A 17,266-nucleotide genomic window follows, 5' to 3' on the forward strand; every position below is an offset into this window, starting at 1 on the left:
TAACCAAAGCTAAACACACGTACAGTACGATCGTACGAACGAACATCAAGCAGTGAGTTCTCTGTTTGGGCGTTACGTTTGCATAATTGGGCTTTTCAGAGAGGAACTGTTATCACAACGATTTCACATTCCGTAAAATTTTGGGCGATTTGAACGTCATTCCTCACTTGATTATCTATGTGGTGCATGGCGGTTCTTTTCTAAATTTGGGCTGCACGGAAAGACGATGATGTGGGGAGATCTCGCCACGGAAAAAACTCCACATAACACACCGCAGGGAGAGGCGTCGAGTGTTATTTTGGCGAGTTTATACACGATCATGTGAGTGCAATTTCTAATTGTGTCGATGTCACGACTTTCTTAGCACGGAAATGGGACCTTTCATTCGTTATTCTAGTGATTGACAGTAAGGTAAGATGAGGATAATCACAGAGCTAAATTTGCAGCCTACACAGTAGAGCAAGGAAAGAATTTTATGTTCTTTTGGGACTCTTCTTGTTCTAGCGCAGCAGATCCAGAGCAGAGTCAGACTAACATTGTTGAGAGTCATTCTCAAGTCGAGTCAAGTCCAAGGTTCTAACGTTAAACCGTCCTCGAAAACCAGTTCAGTTGTTGCAGGGAACAGTGTCAAACTAAAAGGCAGCAGACTCCCGGGGGGTGTTTCACAAAGCTGTTCTTAAAGTAAAGTTAAGAGGACTTAAGTGCGACTGGTGATCGGTTCTTGCGTGCTATACTTATCAGAATCTCAATAATTCAGCACAAGAACTAATCACCAGTCGCACTTAAGTCCTTCTTAACTATAAGAACGGCTTTGTGAAACACCCCCCTGGCCAGTACACAGACTTACACAGTAAAACAATGGTAAAACATTTAACGTTAGAAGAGCAAGAGGATATCGAGGTCCAAATCACTTTTGTGCTCATCATCATTAACGTTAGATTAGCGTTAGAACCTAGCCTATACATTATTGTTTGTTACGGGACCAAAATCACCGACGACCAGACGACGCGACGGCAATAAGAATGGTGGATCGTGCATCGTTTTCGTGGTACCCTGCCCTGCTGAGTGTTTTATCAATGTTTATAGGTTACCTAACCTAGGTCTACTAAACGGTTACGTCTACCATTTTCAGTCCCTATCCCTTAAACGTTAGCAGTTAGGCCCTATTTATTGCCTATCATGGATTGGAACTTTGTATGGTTGAGGGGTCTAGATATCGCGCACGAAAATTTGTGATGCTCTTATAATAACTCGGTTAGAAATTATTCCACAATCGTACCTGAATTTCTCAATAAATATCACGAAAATGCAGGAAAATCACCTCCCAGAATCTCCTGATGATACGATGACAGAGTAGTGCGCTGTTGCCGTTTGTATGTCGGACTTGATTTTATGCGCTCAATTTCTCGGGGTATGTAAAGGTCACGTGGCTGCCCTGTGTAGTTTCATGCGTGAAAGTGTCTGCCCCTCTGTGGCTGTAGCGCCTGTAACGTGCTTCGGCTTTCGTAGAATATTATAAACGATCGATCGAACAAATTGCGAATTCTATCAGCTACAAACGAGACAAGCGAGACGACACGTCTAGGCTACAACATCCTTTAAACAGATTTTAAACTAAGTTAGGTAAATTACAAGGTAAAAAATTGGAAATTTAGTGAAAAATTTGTTCGAAATCAAAATTTCTCACCTGCTTCCTTCTCATGTTTAGCGGTTGTCAGGTATGTTTATTCCATGGGCGTATCGGCAAATTTTGCGCTTAGTTCCACGCGTAATATTGCTTGCTATACGCAGTTTCGCTATGCGCGATTATTAAGTCCCTGCGCGAGATCTAGTGCCCTTACTACTTACTGTATTTGGAGCCCTCATGGATGTTGAATGAAGAGTTGAATGAGAGAGAGAAGATTCTAGATCTACAAATAATGGTATTGGTAACGCACAGGTCCGAGTACGTCTGTCTTAGCGTAAGGTAACTAGGTTCTAACTTATAGAATGCTTATTAAACCCACATGTGGGTTTAGGCTAATTCCACCACCATATCCATAGAATTAGAATAGTTACCGCATGCACACTAACGTTAGCCCTTTCTAATAATTCTGACTGACGCACGAAAAGACATGTGCGTCATCTGTGTTATAGAATGGGTACCGGGTAATTTCCTTGCCAAAAATCTATTTTTCTATCATGTTGCCCGATGGCAAATTTACTGGCTGCATTTCATTTTGGCTTGCCATAGACGAGAGCTCGAAAATCATGCATCCAGTACTTCAAAACCACAGGGCTGCCAACAGTACAACACTGGAAACTAGTTGAGAGTGAGACTCCCATATAGGCCAATGCTATAATTTAGGAGTCAAAATGAGTGAGATCAATAGAAATGCATGCGAATGAAATAAAGTTTTAGAGTGAGAAAGGACCAAAATGCGCGAGTCTCACGCTCAATGCGTGAGAGTTGGCAGCCCTGAAACCATGCATCCAGTATCTACTGGATGCATGGAAAAAAGTACTGGATGCGTGATTTTTAGCCAATAGGCATCTCGTACTGCGTGTGCAAACGCTTCCTTAGTGCGCGAACGCTTGCTTATTTAGTACGGGAACCTTTGCTGCAAGTAATAGTGCGCGTACTCTTGCTAAAAGTGCACGATAACATGCTTACCACTGTGACTCGGTGTCCGCGGCCAGTAAAAAAATCAACACACAAATGTAGCTCTCAACCAATGAGATCGCAGGATTCTAGCTACCCATAAAATCAACTGATCTAGATTTTTAGAGAATAAGCCGTCAGACAATTTACTCTGCAGACTGAGTGAAACTTCAGACTTTATAGCTAACTTAGATCTATACTTGTTCATGTATGCCTAAGGCATTCTCATTCTGAACTGGGCCTATGCAAGCTAGAATTGTAAAATTGACAATTTATGAAAACACCTCTTGTACGGCCAGTAAAAAAATCAACACATGGCTCTCAACCAATGAGATCGCAGGATTCTAGCTACCCATTCTATAAAATCAACTGATCTAGATTTTTAGAGAATAAGCTTTCGGCCGTCAGACAATTTACTCTGCAGACTGAGTGAAACTTCAGACTTTAATATAGCTAACTTGGATCTATGCTTGTTCATGTATGCAAAAGGCATTCTCATTCTGAACTGGGTCTATCTAAGCTAGGATTGTAAAATTGACAAATTATGACGACACCTCTTCTTTGTTTGCTTGGCAGTTTCTAGTGGTGCCATTCTACAGAACACAGTTCACCCAGTGGAGACTGAACTTTCATTACGTCGAGTGAAAGATGGGGAACTGCTTGAAATCTTGTTTTGGGCAGGTGAACACAAAGTAAGTGTACACTCTTCTTGAGTAGTGTTGTTGGTTGCCTTCTTTAGTCTTTACCCAGGTCCAGCTATTTCAAGTGCATGTCAATGATCTAGATCATAAATTTCAGTAGTATTATCTAGAAATTCTAATCCTGATTTGATTGTGCGCTGTATATTAAATGAGCATTTAAAGTCTACAACAATTCAGAGAAAATGTAAAGAAAATTCAACATATTTTCACATTTCTAGCAGATAAATGAGCACTTGACTTTCCTCTTCTTTTTTTAGCAAGCAAGGGGAATGATTGATACCCTTTAATATGTCAGTAACATGTTGAGGGAAAGTGTACCGGTACTTTTCATAAAAAAAACAAAAAAAAACAAAGCAACTAAAATTTGATTTGATTTTCTTTGCATTTTCTTTGTATCATATTATTCTATCATGTGATGTCACAAACTGTAGCAGTCTTCTCATCCAGCAAGGGCTGTACCAAAAATTTAAAAATGCATAACTTTTGAACAAATGTCCAATTTTCCTGTCCAACTTTCACTGATGTGTTCTATTACTAGTAATATTGAGCACTGCTTTAACTCAACCCACATTTATCTTTGGATTTCATTCCTCTTTAAAAGCACATCCTATGAGATCATGTAGAATATTACCAAGTAATGGTACTTTGTACAAAGTGTATATATCTGACTTCATATGGCAGTTAGCTCCTTATATTGGTAAATGAAATTCTTCAACTGATGCTTGATTGTTAGGTTGTAAACTCTTAATTTCACCTACTATCAAAGGGATGAGAATTTATTTAATTTGTGGATTTACATTGTAGTTTGTATTGTATGACCCCCGGCGAAAGCATTTTTAGAGGCTTAGAATGTACAGTAAATGTCTTTGTCTTCAAACCAAATGGCCCAGATTTACAAGGATGTACATGAGTGTAGTTTGAGTCAAATCCAGGGTTTAAATCTCATCCATGGACTATCAAGATCAAATGCAAATTATATATACATGTAGGTGCACGTTGTGCACCACCCTTGTCAGTGAGCATTCATCACTGGATGCCTGCTGGCATGTGTGATACGTCCTCAGCAGTAGCACAACGGTAATTTATATAAGCCATGGTCTAGATTTAAACTACCTTCATGAATTCCATGCGAGGATTCTTGCTTGCAAAACCCTTTTCCTTGATAGTGTCTTTCCCATAATTGGAGATATATAGTCTAGACTGTGCTTGGCCTGTTAAAAAGTGTAGAAAAAATGCCACTCTACCATATAGGGTTACATTGTCCAATGTTCACTTGAAATTAATCTTTCAGGAGGAATAAATACTTTACGGGGAGATACAACAATTGCAACGTCGACATCGAGTTTGAGAATCTCATCGATGATGTGAGTATCGAAGATGAGCAGCTGCTGTTGTTACAGTGTACATGTGTATGTTGCTTCAAGAAGAAAATCTGTCATTGTGATGGTACAGTGCACTCCCGTTATAGCGAACATGATTATAACAAAATTCCGATGACAACAAAATAAAAATTCAAGCCACAACATTATCTGCTCTGTGTTTTGTTATCTATTTGTTCGCTTATAATGAAATTTCGATATAAACGAAAGAAAACTGCCGGTCCCAAGGAATTTGTGTAACGGGAGTCCACTGTACATACAATTGTATTAGACTCAGATTGCCAGTGCAATGTAAAGTGAACATCTTTTTTACTATTTTCCTCCACAAATTAACATTATTGTCCCCGCCGAACGAGTTCGAGCAGGGGACTATGAAATGGGCTCCGTACGTGTGTGTGTCCGTGTGTCCGTCTGTCCGTCCGTCCGTCTGTCTGTCTGTGCGTCCGTGTGTGATCAAAATGTTCAATTTGCTACTTCTCTGTCATTTATGAGCCAATTTTGATTCTGTTTGCTTTATATGATAGCACTACATGGGAGCTTTGAAACTTCTACACAGAATTTCAGTTGTGACCTTTGACCTTGACCTTTGACCTATATTGTACGTTTTGCTTCAAAATGCTACTCCTTTGCCATTTCTAACCCGATTTCGATTCCGTTTGCTTTATGTGATGGCACTAGGTGAGGGCTTCAAAACTTCTACACAGAATTTTGACCTTTGACTTCTTTGACCTTTGACCTTGATTTTTGACCTATATTGTACATTGGCTACAAAATGCTACTCCTTCGCCATTTCTAACCCGATTTCGATTCCGTTTGCTTTATGTGATGGCACTAGGTGAGGGCTTCAAAACTTCTACACAGAATTTTGACCTTTGACTTCTTTGACCTTTGACCTTGATTTTTGACCTATATTGTACATTTTGCTACAAAATGCTACTCCTTCGCCATTTCTAACCCGATTTTGATTCCGTGTGCTTTATGTGATGTTACTAGGTGAGGGCTTCAAAACTTCTACAGGGCAATTCCGCAGTTAGGTGGACAAGACATGGATAAAAGAAATGTGCCTCTTTATCTTACCCTTTAATCTAGGTGTCAACTAATGCCATGGATGTTCACCAATCATTAGGGTCTTTCAATTTCTGTTGATTTTATTTTTCGTATCTATTGATTTTGCGAGATCTAAAACCATCATTTAAAATGTACATGTGGGACTGGGGACGCTAAAATTCACTTAAATGCAAATTACAGTGGGTTCCTTTGAAATTTTTTCCTCAAAGTTTTGCTAAAGGATAAAAGATGAATACATTTAAATACTCCAGAAGTCATGTGACATTTTGTCAATTACAAAAGGGTGAAATGACCTGCGGAATTACTCCGGACAAATGTAACGTTACTAACCGTAACGTTACTAACCATGCTTTTGGGGGTCTAGCTAAAAAATCATCGGTCGAACTGCTAAAAAAATTTGCATGAACATTTGTCATGATGCAATAATTGAAATTAATGCAACACTTTGTTTGAAGTAACTTGAATTTTTGCACACTTTTTGTTACAAAACATTGATTTTTTTGTCATGTCCTTTTTTCGTAACGTTACTAACCAGCCCTTTAAGTTGCTATAGCAACTCTAATATTTCTTGGATTGTGTTCATTCTTTTCTGTATCATAAACCTGGGAAGGATGAACATGTTTTTGACATAATTTTGACTTGAAATGAATAAATGGTAATTTAGTGGTAAAAACAAATATCTAAATTTGTTCAAATGTAACGTTACTAACCGCGGAATTGCCCTACACAGAATTTTGACCTTTGACTTCTTTGACCTTTGACCTTGATTTTTGACCTGCCTTGTACATTTTGCTACAAAATGCTACTCCTTTGCCATTTCTAACCCAATTTCATTTCCGTTTGCTTTATGTGATGGCACTACAGTCTGTAGGTGAGGGCTTCAAAACTTCTACACAGTATTTTGACCCTGGACTTCTTTGACCTTTGACCTCGATTTTTGACCTATATTGTACATTGGCTACAAAATGCTCCTCCTTTGCCATTTCTAACCCGATTTCGATTCCGATTTCTTTATGTGATGGCACTAGGTGAGGGCTTCAAAACTTCTACACAGAATTTTGGCCTTTGACTTCTTTGACCTTTGACCTTGATTTTTGACCTATGTTATAAATTGGCTACAAAATGCTACTCCTTCGCCATTTCTATCAAAACCCGATTTCGATTCCGTTTGCTTTTTGTGATGGCACTAGGTGAGGGCTTCAAAACTTCTACACAGAATTTCGACCTTTGACTTCTTTGACCTCTTTGACCTTTGACCTTGATTTTTTACCGATATTGTACATTTTGCTACTAAATGCTACTTCCGGCGGGGACATATTTTACGCACCGCGTAATTTCTACTTTTCCTTGTATTGGTACATCAAATTCTCTACATATGATGGTAAAACTACAGTATTTGTGAATGTAAATGAATTAATTGTTGGCATTACCGAGGACACCATAATGAACAGCATAAATGCCAAATTCATTGATGTCGATATCTGTGGAAATAGAGATCTCCGATGTTTTAAATTCTGTGATCATTCATCCATTGAGTTTGTTCATCTGTTTGACTAGATGCGAAATGTTATGATACTATAATGTTTCTTGGAACCCTCCAGGACGAAGTCGACAGGAGTCACCAAGTGCTGACTGAAGAGGAGAGGAATCATCTTCTAAACAGACGCTATGCCGACCTCGTGCAGGAGCAACAGAGAATAGATGCTAAATTGGACAGAGATGTAAGAAGAATTGCAACTCCGCCCCCCCCCCCCCACACACACACACACGCAGTTGTCTTCCTTCATTCATGCAAGAATTCTCTTGCATTTTTTTTTTTTTTTGCTCGTATACATTGTGTAAAGCAAAATTTCATTTTCTCAGTATGCTGAGTAATAATGCACGTAAACTCTGTCAATGTTTCAATTATAAGCTTTAAAGTTTAGTCATTGACATCTACATTCGTAATAATAAGTGGTCTCTTGACAAAATCACAACTCTGCTGACACAAATCAAGTTCTTTCTCCATTTTGATGTTTCATGGTTCTGAATAATTAGCTCCTTTGTGTACCTTGTTTTCAATTTATTTGAATCTGCGTGAAAACTGAAAAGTACTAAGTCTTTTTTTGTTTTCATCTCTGTTCCTTTACTTACAGTACTGTTAACACTTTCATGTACCTTGCAGTGCTATTACAAGAGCAACTGTCCAGTGAATTGAATTCATTTCTGTCTGCATAATCTGCTTTAAGTGCTTGAGAGGTGCAAGCATGCCATTTAAGAAAGGTCATGCTTCTAGTAGCAAACTCTCAATCCTATTTGTTTGAATGAGTAATGATGAATGCAGCTTTTCTCTCATGCTATGTTGTTTGATGCAGTGTATCCAGGTTCTCTCTCTCTCTCTCTCTCTCTGTCTCTTTAAAGGTAGGGGATACCTTTTACAGAACTCCCAAAATGCAGCAAAACATTAAATGTGAACCTCAGGGGACTTGTTTAGGCCACTGCTTAGAAATTTGGAAGTCAACAGTTATCTACAATTTGAATAATGCACAAAACTCAACTACTCAGTAGTTCTGTGTGTCAGCCACACTTAAGCCCTTTTGTTGCAGTCTTCTGTATTTTTTATCTATAAACACAAATCTAAAAGTATAGGAGCTGATGTAATAACATATAGAGTGTGTGGCAAGAATGTATATAGAAATGTTTGTAAGTTTTGATGAACTTTATTCACAAAATATGCATGATGGACACACATGCAGTGCATGGGTCTGCAAAGGTAGCCTAGTAATGTACTGGAATTTACGGTGAGCCCCGAAAAGAATTCAATTCAAAATCTAACGGGCAATAAATGTTACCTTCCACTTTCAATACTTTATGGGAGTTTCTAAAATGATACTCTCTTCAACATACCACTGTGTTTATACAACTCTTCATTTAAGGCATGCAAATGGGATTCCCTACCTTTGAAGCTGACAGTTTGACATGTTTTATGATTTTGCAGTTAGCGGTAGAGGAAGAAAATGCACGGCTGGAAGAAGAGGCATATAACGCAGCACGGAGGGAATCGGCACGGGCGGCCAAACAAGCGAGGGCGCTAGAGCGGCAAAAGCAAGCTGGCAAGCCACAGAGTAATGGGACAGCAAAGTCATGGCTGGGCTCAGATGCAGGCGACTGGGAAATGTAAGTCTGTTTTGTTTTGTTTTGTTTTGCATGAGGATGTATAGGGATTTAAACTGCCTTTACTATCCAGGTATATGTAGCCTTGGTTTTGTAGTCTGGTGTAAGCTTGTGATAAGCAAAAATCTGAGCATGCATGCACAGTAAGCTTGACAGATCAAATCTGCTTGGGTCAGTTTTGACCAGTAGGTGTCCAATCATAGACTTTACCTGAGAGCTCAGCTGGTGAATGAAATATGAACTGTTGGTAGCAGCCCCTCTTATAATCACTTAACCACTTGTAGAAGCAATCTTTTGTGTGTTGGTGTGTCTGTCTTAAAGCCCAAACAAAGTTCTGGTACGCCTGCAAAAGTTGTCAAATTTCGCTCCCAAATGTGAACATATGCCTAGGAAATGTGCGGAATAAAGCTGTAATAACAAGATATTCGATGGGTAACGACGAAAATGCAACTGAGGTGATGTGCGTATCTATAGGCTTGAGGACCGCGCGCTGTCCATTTGTTTTGTACAGGATTAGCATGCACTTTCCTGTCTGTTCAGTTAGGCCTCATTTGGTATTATACAGTAGAATATGGCGATCACGAACTGCGTGTAAATTGTCTGAAATAGGGTCGAGTTCTCCCTGAGACAGAGTTAGTCTGGAGTCTTCTGGAATAAAAGTCGGTTTTCCGACTTTTATTATTTTTCTCAAAATACTCCAAAACGACTCATCATTTAGTGGACGATGGCATCACAAGAAGCTCTCGGGTACTAAAGGTTCAAATTTCTCAACCAGAGCTTTGCAGTAACCTGTCACATTATCACACCCATTTTTCAATGGACATGCTTAGAAATAATTGAATACACCATTTGAAAAGAATCATATTTCCTGGCAAACATCGCCATCGACCATTTGTTTGTTTGTCTTTTTGTTTGTATGTTTGTTTTCTGTTGCTATTTTTCTGTCACAGTTTCTTTGTCAAGACATATCACTTGACATGGCTGTCCCTCTTCCTTGTATTCATGCAGAGCCACTGAGGATGATTTTGAGACATTTCTTGAGAGCGTGAAGGCCAAATCAGAAACAGTCAGAGCCAGCGGTAAGTGTCTGAGCAATCTTGTGCCACACTGGAGTGGCACAGTGATAGCACCACAAATGTTAGCTCTTTCAGGAGAGTCTACCTGAAAAAAAAAAAACAACAACAACAACAACAAACAAAGTTATTCTAAGTGAAAACTAGGAAACATTGTGCAACAGATGAATCATAATTTGAGCAAAATCAGATGTGGGTTAATGAAGACATCAGTGAGTTATCTAGTATGGCATCCTGCTGCAATTATAACAGTTGCCATTTTGTCAAGTAACCTCACTTGTGTAAAACTAATAGTGTGAACATCATCACTTGCACATAAAAAATTTTTTCCGTGATTTTGTTGGAGGAGAATTTTACCCTGAAAATTAGTGAATAGAAACAAAACTTAGAGGAACAAGATGGTGAAAGTTTGAGCAAAGTGCAATCAAAACCGAGAAAGTTTGATGTTTGTAAGTTATGATCAATAAAACACAAATTAGCAATTCTGTGGTGTCAGGCACTAGCCCAACTACCTTTTTTTTTTTGCACTTCATACTATGAGACACAAAGTGTTCTTTTTTCCCATCTCATAAAGTTCCAATTCTACATGCACCCATAGTACAATCATTGTTAATGTTATTGTTTATTAATTTTCATATTACCCTCTGTCAACATATTTTTATTATTTTATTGCTGTTGATATTTAAGGGTTTGATTCACTAATTGGCATGGATCAGGCATTTTGTGGGAAAGTTTACCCAACAGATAGCATGTATTGCAATGAAAATGGGTTTACAAGGTCATTTATGGGTAAAGTACTAACTGGCAATCATTTGTGATTTCCATCATGTGTATGCCCATTACTAACAATCCTCAAAATATCAATATGCATGAGTGCACTATTCATTCCATATTATACTGCATTCATCCTACAAACGATATGTTTTGGATAGTTTGATAGTTTAGTACTGTAGGTCATGGCACTTGTTGGACATTCTGTAAGACATTTATTTTTTGTATGCTTGTACATGCTAATTGTAAATAACGATATTGAAGAAGCGATACATCCATTCCTCTTTCGGGCAAGGGTATAGGAGGCATTACAAAATTGTGTGTACCAGTTTGTGTTTGTTTGTCTGTCTTTGTTTGTGTCTGCGTTTGTGTGTGTTCATGAACAATTACTCATTGTTACTGCACTGTAGCAATAGAACTACACGAAGTAAAGTGATAGAGTTTAGAATAGGAAGCCAAAAACACATTTGATCGCTGTCAAATGCAAAAATTTCAAATTTTCGGGCAATTTCCAGAATCAGTTTAGGCAAACTTGGCACTGGGCTCACTATACCGAGGTGAAATGTCGGTACATGTATAAATGTTTACATTTTTTTTTTCAATGCACATGATATTTCAGTGGCGGATCCAGAGGGGGGCGCACCAGGAGCGCACCCCCTCTAAATTTTTTTGCTTAAACAAAAGAAATAAAAAGAAAAAATGGGAGGGGGCACATGCGCTTCTATTAATTTTGCAAAGGCGTGTCCCCTTTACGAAATTCCTGGATCCGCCTTTGTATTCAGTTGAATCATAGAAGATCAGGCATGAAGGGCCAATTCAAATACATACAGTAATGTTAATACTTATGGTTACTAAGCACATACACTGTAGTAACAGAACCATTCCTTATGGGCATTGTAAGCATTATGAAACTCAGGTACAATATTAAACGGGAATCATCTGTGACTCACCATTTGGTATTGAGGCACATAATCGACATTGTTATATCAAGTGTTGTTATTCTCAGTCTGCTAATATGTTATGATGCAGCACATAAACTACCCATCAAGGTCAGAAAAACATTGTAGTTGGGAATCAGTCATTAGGAGATCACGTCTCTGCTAGTTTCAAACTTGCTGAGCATTGCATGGAGTATCCACATTTCCGAAAGAGAATATTTATAGACTGGTTATTTATAGATCAATTGTTTGCTAATGTTTGAGGAAAAAAGACATTAATATGTCCACAGAGTGAACAAATTACTTTTTACTACCAAGAGAACACAAGGAAATTATGTCTCGATTACAGTATGAAAGAGGTTGAGTGTAGTTTGCTATTGTGCTGATGTTATAATTGTTTATCAGTGTTGAAAGGTTTTATTTGTTTCTGTTGCAGAAGACTGAGTTATATCTTAGCTGAATATGTTTGAAAGAGCAGGTAAAGAGCATGCCCTTTCCGTAGACTACAACTGTGAAAAGAATCCTGTACTTCCGTTGTCAATAGTTAAAGGCATGCCTTTAGCGCTGTACCAGTAATTGTGTGTAGAGCTGTTTTCGTACACTTCAAAGCAAAGACTCTTGTATGTCAACACGCAGTACCCCAAGACAAGTGTGCACAGAAGTCAAGACCACTAAAGGGCTATTCGTGCATGGCTAACTTAAGTAATATACCAAACTATATTAGTGTCTTTATTTCCAGATATGACGCCAACGTCGCCAAGAGAACCACGGTTCAACACCTAGCGTACTTTTCCCAGTGTTACAAAGTTTAAATCTGATCAGCTTGACTGCACATACTGTATATCTAAAAGGCAGAACAAAAGCAAACTAGAAGCATGATACAGTTTCTGAGGTTACAACATAAGGCCAGTAGCTAAAGTAAGATGCACAGGTCAGCTCAAGCAGTGTATTGGCAACACAAGTGTGTTGTTTAGGGGAAAAGAAAGATACATGGATATTACGTTTGAATTCCTGGCTGGTTGAGAGAGAAATTTGTAAAGTCATGAATCAATGTTAGATGACAGTTAACTTAATCAAGAAATAAATGCTTTCAAACTCAACAGTTTTTGCTGAATGTTTTATGCAGAGGTGCTTAATGACACTATTCTTGTTCTATCTGTGTGGGCTGCACCTCCACAGAAGTGCAGAAAAAATATACCACACCCTCCTTCTGTTATCATTCGCCAACATTTGGGTTAGAGGGAGAAAAACTCCTCACAGTTCAGCATGATTGGTAATTTTTGACAAAGATGTTCCTTTTATCCTTTTATCGAGCAGTTTGTTTGACCAATGAGGAATCTGGGTACCAGGAACTTACAGCCTTGTGCATTTAATACTCGTATTTAATTGGTGTTCATTACACTGCACACAGTCAAACACAACTTTCTGGTATGATGTAGGTTGTGTGAATTTATCTTCCTAGTAATTTGAGTAAATGTGCTGACTTTACATTCTCTTATTTATGTATCTCACATTTTTGATTGAATACTAAAGTTATGGGATTAATTTACTTTATTCCAAGTGTTGCCGATTGTATGCACTGTCCCCATTTATTTTGCACTATATTGTCTTTACATGTCACATCCACTTTCACCCATCCTCGTCATTACAAATTTATTTTTCAGTGTTTCATTACAGTATTAAGTATTATTTGCATTGTTTTCCCTATGTCATGTTCAACTCCCTCGTGATCGCTGTGTTTTCTTTTGCTTTTTTGTTTTACTCTGATTTGTGCATGCAGTGGCATCTATGTTAAACAACACCTCCACCTCTAACCCTGTTATTACCAGCCGGCCAGCTGGTCGGGAGCCCAAACACACTGGCCCTGTTTCCCCCAATGCACCACAAACCCAAACCAGCAGTACAACCACTTCCCCACAAGTCCACCAGTCCCAAGACACAACATCTCACATAGCAAATACGAGCACAGTTGCCATGGCAACGAGTGCCTCGACCCAGTCTGCAGTCCAAACCACAATGACATCAGCTGGCCCAAGTGTCACGCATGTTAGCCAATCACAGATGTCCACTCAAATTAAGCACAACTCACAAGAGATAGGAGGAGGTGGAGGGACCCTACCGGAAGGAGAATTCCAAGGTGTGGGGCAGGTTGGAGAGGGGCGAGTTGACCCAGACGAAGTGTCCAGTAAACCTGATGTGTTGAGCGAAACCAGTAAAGTAACCTCTCCTGGCTCGGGAGACATTGCAAACAACAAGAAAGATGAAGGTACCATCACCACACGACGCTCTATGAAAACCAAACATGCAAACAAAAACAAAATAAATGTAACAAAATATGATCAATTATCAAAATAAGCCGGCCTTTTTTTTCTGATATGACTGAAAAAAATTATGCTGTCATTTGTAGAATGACAGTTGTTTTATATGTGACGGAAATTACAACTACAAATATCATTACATTGTATGTGCAAAAGGGCTTGTTTTAATTTTTACAGCCCAAGAAGCTTTGATTTTAGCATGATATTGCAGTTAATTTGTTAATAGAAGTTCATCAAAACATTGAACATTGCAGGTTAACTCTCTATGAGTGACATTACAGTTCATGTTCAAAAACAATTTTGACATACTTCATCTAATGGCAAACCCCAGTGAAGGAATGAGTGGATTCACCAAGTTGAAGTAATAGTGACAAAGATGTGATGTAATGGAAATATTTTTGTCTTTGTCTTTTTGTGTGTCTGTGAAATTTGCTCTTTGTATCGGGATTCAATTTCACTTTTTGTGCTGATTTTGATTGAGATGGCATCTGAAAAGTATCTGCAGCATTTTGTGCTTCTTGTGTTTGTTTGAACTGTGCAGTTTGGTTTCTGTCACTAATTCCAAATTTCTTGATGAACTTTGATAGTTATCCTGATAATAACAAGACCTGCTGTGTGTGTGTGATGTGTCATTGTGAGGTCTCTGTTACAAAAGGAAATGAATGTAGGCAGGTGCAGAGACAGCAACTAAAACACAGAGTGTTACTAGATATGGTGAAGTATTGATGTTGTAGTGAAATTACAAAGAAACACTGCCAGCAAGATGTAATGAAAGTAATATTGGGCAGTATTCCAACAAGATTCATTTCTTGTTTTGTATGACTCATACAGGCATGTCCTACTACATCCAGCCACGCCAGAGGTCGACCAACGAGCATACCGGCAACGACGACTCCGACGTGGAGTGGGAGGCAGACTTTGTGTCGGCAGACTCAACCCCCGAACCCATCACGGTGCCAGCCTCTTCCTCAACCTCGTCCTCATCCACAACATCCAAAGCCCGTAACACCCCCAGCTCTTCCAACTCGACGGGTGTGGCAGCGCGCCCCCGGCCAACGAGAACGGGCGTCCCAACCCTCTCCAGCTCAAACGGCCCTTCCCTGGCCAACGGTAGGATCCCTCACTCTCGGGAAGAGGAGGTTGTTACTAGTTCTTCCGCACAACCAACCACATCACCGTCGTCCAGTGCCGCCAGCTCGTCAGGGCCAACCGTGAAGCCAAAAAAGAGCCTGGACATTGACATCGAAAAATTTCTGGAAGAGCTTGAGCTTGACACATGATGTATAGTAAGGTGTGGCCAAAGAATTAGACATTGAAAATGAATAGCCACCCAGACATGTGTGCCTGTAGAAGGATACAAGGCTTACAACATGATATCCAGATGTTCCAGAGGCGCTTCAGCGACCGGATGCCGGTATTATAAAAGCTACCCCAATTTTTATTAGAAATTTCACAAGTCAGGGCAAATTGGTAGTAGATAAACCAATCCAGCACAATTATTGTTCCTCAAGTCTTTTTTTTTTTTTTGCCAGGTGAGTAGCACTCACTCACCCTTTGCACAACTCGGCACCAATTCGACTCTTCAGTGAGCATTATTTAAGTGAGGACCATGCATTAGCTGTTGCCAGCTCACGGTTCTTTCATGATGCCCTCGTAGTGTGGGTGCTGGAAATTTAGCCTCCATGTATACATACAGCTCTTCCCTCCCAAGCCAAGCTGGACCTCAAGGATGTCGACGTGTCTCTCCTTAGGTTAAGATGAACGTGTCGGTGTTAGGCAGCACTAGCATGAAGCTTGCTGGGATGTGAACAGCGAACAACGTGCAATATATACGGAAATCGTCATGGGTCGCAACTTGCAGCATTCTGCAATGGAGACAATAACCAAGAGAATTCTTATTGTGCCATGGCGCAAACCTTTATGTACTCTAGTATGTTGGAGTTTTAGGCCAGTGAAAGGTCATTCATAAGGGTCATGGACCTTTATTTTCTTCTTTCTGTTTCATGTGCAATGCATTATCAAGTGAGTCATGTACTGATAATGCATTAGATACAGTCTACAACCTGTATATTGGTTGAAACTCACGAGTATTACTCTGGAGCAATTTATATCATCATAGTGGTTAACCACAATTTGGTTGATGAGGATTAAACTTTGCCAAAAAGTACACATTCCCTCAACTTGTTGCTGATATATGTTAAGGGTAATACACTGTATTATTCTCCCAGTCAGTGCTCTTTTATCATGTGAGAAAAGTGAAAATATGTTGAATTTTCTTTGTTTTTTCTTTACTGTAAAAGTGGAAATTTTCGCGGTATTGAAATTTTCGCGCATTTCGCGCAACCAGAAGCTAGCGCGAAAATAAAAGCACGCGAATATTTTTGCGTGCCATATGTTCCAGTAGTTGACGTCTTTATTCCGCGGAATTAAAAACACGCGAAACTCTTCTTACCCGGCGAAGCGTGAAAAATTAGTTGCGCGAAAATATCCACTTTTACAGTATATCATTCTACACATGCGACATCACAAGCCGTAGTAGTCTTTTCATCCTGGGATGGCACTGAAACTTCAAAACTTCATAACTTTTGTACAGATTGTACAATTTTCCTCAAACTTTCACTGATGTGCTCAACTGAAATGACTGCATTCTCTCACTCACATGTATATTGAGGTAAATTTGTCTTTTAATGTGAACGGTGGATTATGAAATTATCTTGAGCAGGGACAAGAAGTTGTATTGCATTAAAGACAAAAAACAATCTAGACACCAATACATCACCATGTGAGTACTGGTATTAACACAGTCATGGGTTGTTATTTGTTTTGTTTGTTTGGCCATTTGTATTGCCTCAGAGTTAAATATAGTCACAACTTCAAGCCCAATGTATTCCATTGTTTTTATACCCCTAGTCAGTACTACATGTATATTTTGGTCTTGCAAATTAATATTCAATTAGATTATGAACCTTACAGCATTCCAAATTTTGAAAACAATATCATAGGTCAATGGTGCATTTCATTAATATTGATTTGCATACAACATTGTTTGTTTATCCATTTCTCTAATTTCTTGACATTTCTGATATTCTTGTCACAAAAAGGAAGAAATACATGCATTTTGTTTATTAAAACCATGTAAATAGATATGTCACATCAAAGCAAAGTGCATACATGTATCATTATTCTAATGTGGTGCATGTTTAACTTTTGTGCAGACTTTAATG

The 17,266-nt window shown here is 39.0% G+C and overlaps 1 protein-coding gene across 2 annotated transcripts; it reads left to right on the forward strand.

Annotated features, from left to right (window-relative positions):
- Window positions 1-355: 355 nt before the first annotated feature.
- Window positions 356-16,045, forward strand: LOC140229152 (uncharacterized). Of its 2 annotated transcripts, XM_072309420.1 has the most exons (8): window positions 356-411; window positions 3,218-3,333; window positions 4,634-4,706; window positions 7,391-7,510; window positions 8,767-8,945; window positions 9,951-10,021; window positions 13,505-13,990; window positions 14,874-16,045. In XM_072309420.1, exons 2-8 carry the CDS (start codon window positions 3,290-3,292, stop codon window positions 15,320-15,322), a joined length of 1,422 nt encoding a protein of 473 aa, XP_072165521.1. In that variant the 5' UTR covers window positions 356-411; window positions 3,218-3,289; the 3' UTR covers window positions 15,323-16,045. The 2 variants fall into 2 exon arrangements, with proteins under 2 accessions (XP_072165521.1, XP_072165520.1); XM_072309419.1 differs by lacking the exon at window positions 356-411 and having other exon boundaries at window positions 3,202-3,333.
- Window positions 16,046-17,266: the final 1,221 nt, after the last annotated feature.

Source organism: Diadema setosum, chromosome 5 (assembly GCF_964275005.1).
Source record: "Diadema setosum chromosome 5, eeDiaSeto1, whole genome shotgun sequence".
Taxonomy (NCBI): Eukaryota; Metazoa; Echinodermata; class Echinoidea; order Diadematoida; family Diadematidae; genus Diadema; species Diadema setosum.

What these genes read in the sequence shown, in the direction of transcription:
- LOC140229152 (XM_072309420.1), top strand. Translation starts at nt 3,290, where the DNA reads ATGGGGAACTGCTTGAAATCTTGTTTTGGGCAGGTGAACACAAA. An exon ending in TTTGGGCAGGTGAACACAAA is followed by an intron (nt 3,334 to 4,633) that starts GTAAGTGTACAC and finishes TTAATCTTTCAG; the next exon opens with GAGGAATAAATACTTTACGG. An exon ending in ATGCTAAATTGGACAGAGAT is followed by an intron (nt 7,511 to 8,766) that starts GTAAGAAGAATT and finishes ATGATTTTGCAG; the next exon opens with TTAGCGGTAGAGGAAGAAAA.